At 38.2% G+C, this 2,579-nt stretch overlaps 1 protein-coding gene across 1 annotated transcript; it reads left to right on the forward strand.

The window, feature by feature from the left end:
- Positions 1-198: 198 nt before the first annotated feature.
- LOC107579974 (splicing factor U2AF 65 kDa subunit-like) lies at positions 199-1,523 on the forward strand. The gene is made up of 2 exons (XM_016265744.1): positions 199-464; positions 652-1,523. Exons 1-2 carry the CDS (start codon positions 255-257, stop codon positions 784-786), a joined length of 345 nt encoding a protein of 114 aa, XP_016121230.1. The 5' UTR covers positions 199-254; the 3' UTR covers positions 787-1,523.
- The last annotated feature ends 1,056 nt before the right edge of the window (positions 1,524-2,579 follow it).

A 2,579-nucleotide genomic window follows, 5' to 3' on the forward strand; every position in this document is an offset into this window, starting at 1 on the left:
AAAAAAAAAAAACGTACTGACCCAGAACAGTTGAACGGTAGCGTATATATTCTTGTTCTCATCTGTGCATGTTGTTCCAAAAAAAAGTCTTTAATCAAAGTCTAGGCGGCACTTCCTAGGACAAACCTTAATGCATAAGCTTGTTATTTTAAATGGTGTAAATAGTTTCTCAAGCTGTCTGTCTTTTTTTCCTTTTCAATAACCCTTTGTAGACGAGTATAAATGAGACTCCAGTGACACTGCAAGTGCCGGGGATGATGACGAACCCCATGGGGCAGATGGGCGGTATTCCCACTGAGGTCCTGTGCCTGATGAACATGGTGGCTCCAGAGGAGCTCCTGGATGATGAGGAGTACGAGGAGATAGTGGAGGACGTCAGGGAGGAATGCTCCAAATACGGCCAGGTCAAGAGCATAGAGATTCCCCGGCCTGTCGATGGCCTTGAGGTCCCCGGAACTGGCAAGGTAAGCCTTACCAAACCAGCTCAAGTGATGGATGGGGGCCATGGGCTTGGGGTCAAACTCTGCCGTTCTTCAGTCCTTACGTAGGTGCTGATTAAAGCACTTCGACTTCGAACCCTCCAGCAATGAACATCTGGTAGCGCTACACTAACATACACAAACCAGCTCACGATCTGTTTTATTTTTCCAGATCTTTGTGGAGTTCACAACTGTTTTCGACTCCCAGAAAGCCATGCAGGCCTTAACGGGAAGAAAGTTCGCCAACAGGGTGGTGGTGACCAAGTACTGCGATCCAGATGCTTACCACCGCCGAGACTTCTGGTAGAGGAAGAGAGCAAGAAAAATAGGATGGAGTAGCAGCTTTGCGATAACTCCTAAAAAGAGAGAGAAATTGAGGCAGAGATAACGAAAGGGGGAACATTTTTTTTTGTACTCTTTAAAAAAAGCTAAAAGGCGAATGGTTTTGTTTTGTTTTGAGATGATTTGTGAGCAATTATGGGAGGGCTTTCGTTTGTATTTTAAGAACATTAGCGGGAGATATTCTGTTATACTGATTATACTTAATCTGTTAATAAAATTACTGTTTTTTTAATTGTATACTGAAACAAATGATGTAAAATTGTGACCATCAGAGAAGACGAAAGAGCTATTGATACTCAACTAAATGTGGAGATGTGTTCATATTAGACAGATAATTCAAAGATGTCATCTTTCGGTCCCTTCCCTTGATTTTATCTCTTTTTATTTCTCATTTGAATTGTATCCCACTGTGACAGATCTTTTTTTGAAAGTCATTCGTCTTCTCTGTTGGCCAACTCACCACGTCTCCCTCCCATTTTGTAGCTTTTTTGCAGTTCATATCTCCAGGTATTAGACTGTCCCAGTTTTGTCTGGTTTTGTTCTTAAACTTGGTCTCTTCCATACATATCTCCAGCCCATTTGACGGTGATGACATTTGTCCAGTGTGGCACCTTTTCTGTATGTGTGATGTGTTTTTTTTCCTTCTCAATATAATAGGCAACTTTTGATAATAAAACTCTTGGAAGTATGATCAGTTGTGAATCTGTCTGTCTGGTTGTCATTGATTTGCAGGACAACTCATGCTACTCTGTTAAGAAGCAATATGTAGCATTTTTGTACTTTATTTTTGGCCGGTCACATGATTACTTTCTAAACAACCAATATTTTCTTAATCTTTGGGTCTAAATATACATATTTATTTCCTCTGCACATCATCCTTTGCATATATTTATGTTGCTTATTTTTTCTTAACAGTACAGCACTATCAGACTTGTATATTTGCTGATTTATTAAAATAGTACTCTGACCATTTAGTGACTGCTAATACCTGAAATAAGTAGATTGAAATAATACACTCATGTGCCACAAGTGTCTATAATCAATGACAGATTTTCGAATGTTTCCCATTTAAGGACTATTTAGTGTTACCTTTTCCAAAGCCACTGGTTGATTTGGTTGTGAAGGTCGTAATTGCTTCATCATAATCTAACTTTTAGCTTCTGTTATAGGAGATCAGATTGAACTGGGATTTATTGAGATGCCGTGGAGGGACTGTGTTGAACTGGTTTTATGAAGTCTTCTGTGAATCTGAACCAAAGTTAATCACTTCTTTTTCTCTCTCTTTCTCTATGTAAAGTTAAAGGGTTTGTTACGGCCACTTTTTTTTTTACTAGTGTTTTCCTATTTAAGCCAGTTTTATGTTGTGTTGTTGATTTAAATCTACTCTAATCATGTTTATTGTGGTTTCAACATTAAGGAGTGTTAACAAGCGTGTTTGGTAGAAAACTGAATAGGCCTATTGTGTGTTTTTATGTCAGCTCGGGCAATTATGTTCATAGTGTGGTGATGTGTCTGTTTCTGTCTCATTGAGCAAGTTTGGTATGATTTTCTTATGCAAACAGTAGTAAAATGCTTTTACAACAATCAACAGTCTTTTAATAGTTTTTTGTTTTTTTTGAGCATTTAAAAAGCACCAAACAGCATCCTATCTGAGAAAGTTGTTTATTTTTTCCAAATGATTTCAAGATCTAGTCATAACAGCAGAGCATAAATCATTGGCAAATGAAAGTGTGCTGGATTGTCTATATAAACTTCTCT

This window comes from Sinocyclocheilus grahami, unplaced genomic scaffold, assembly GCF_001515645.1.
Source record: "Sinocyclocheilus grahami isolate Dianchi unplaced genomic scaffold, SAMN03320097.WGS_v1.1 scaffold22606.1, whole genome shotgun sequence".
Taxonomy (NCBI): Eukaryota; Metazoa; Chordata; class Actinopteri; order Cypriniformes; family Cyprinidae; genus Sinocyclocheilus; species Sinocyclocheilus grahami.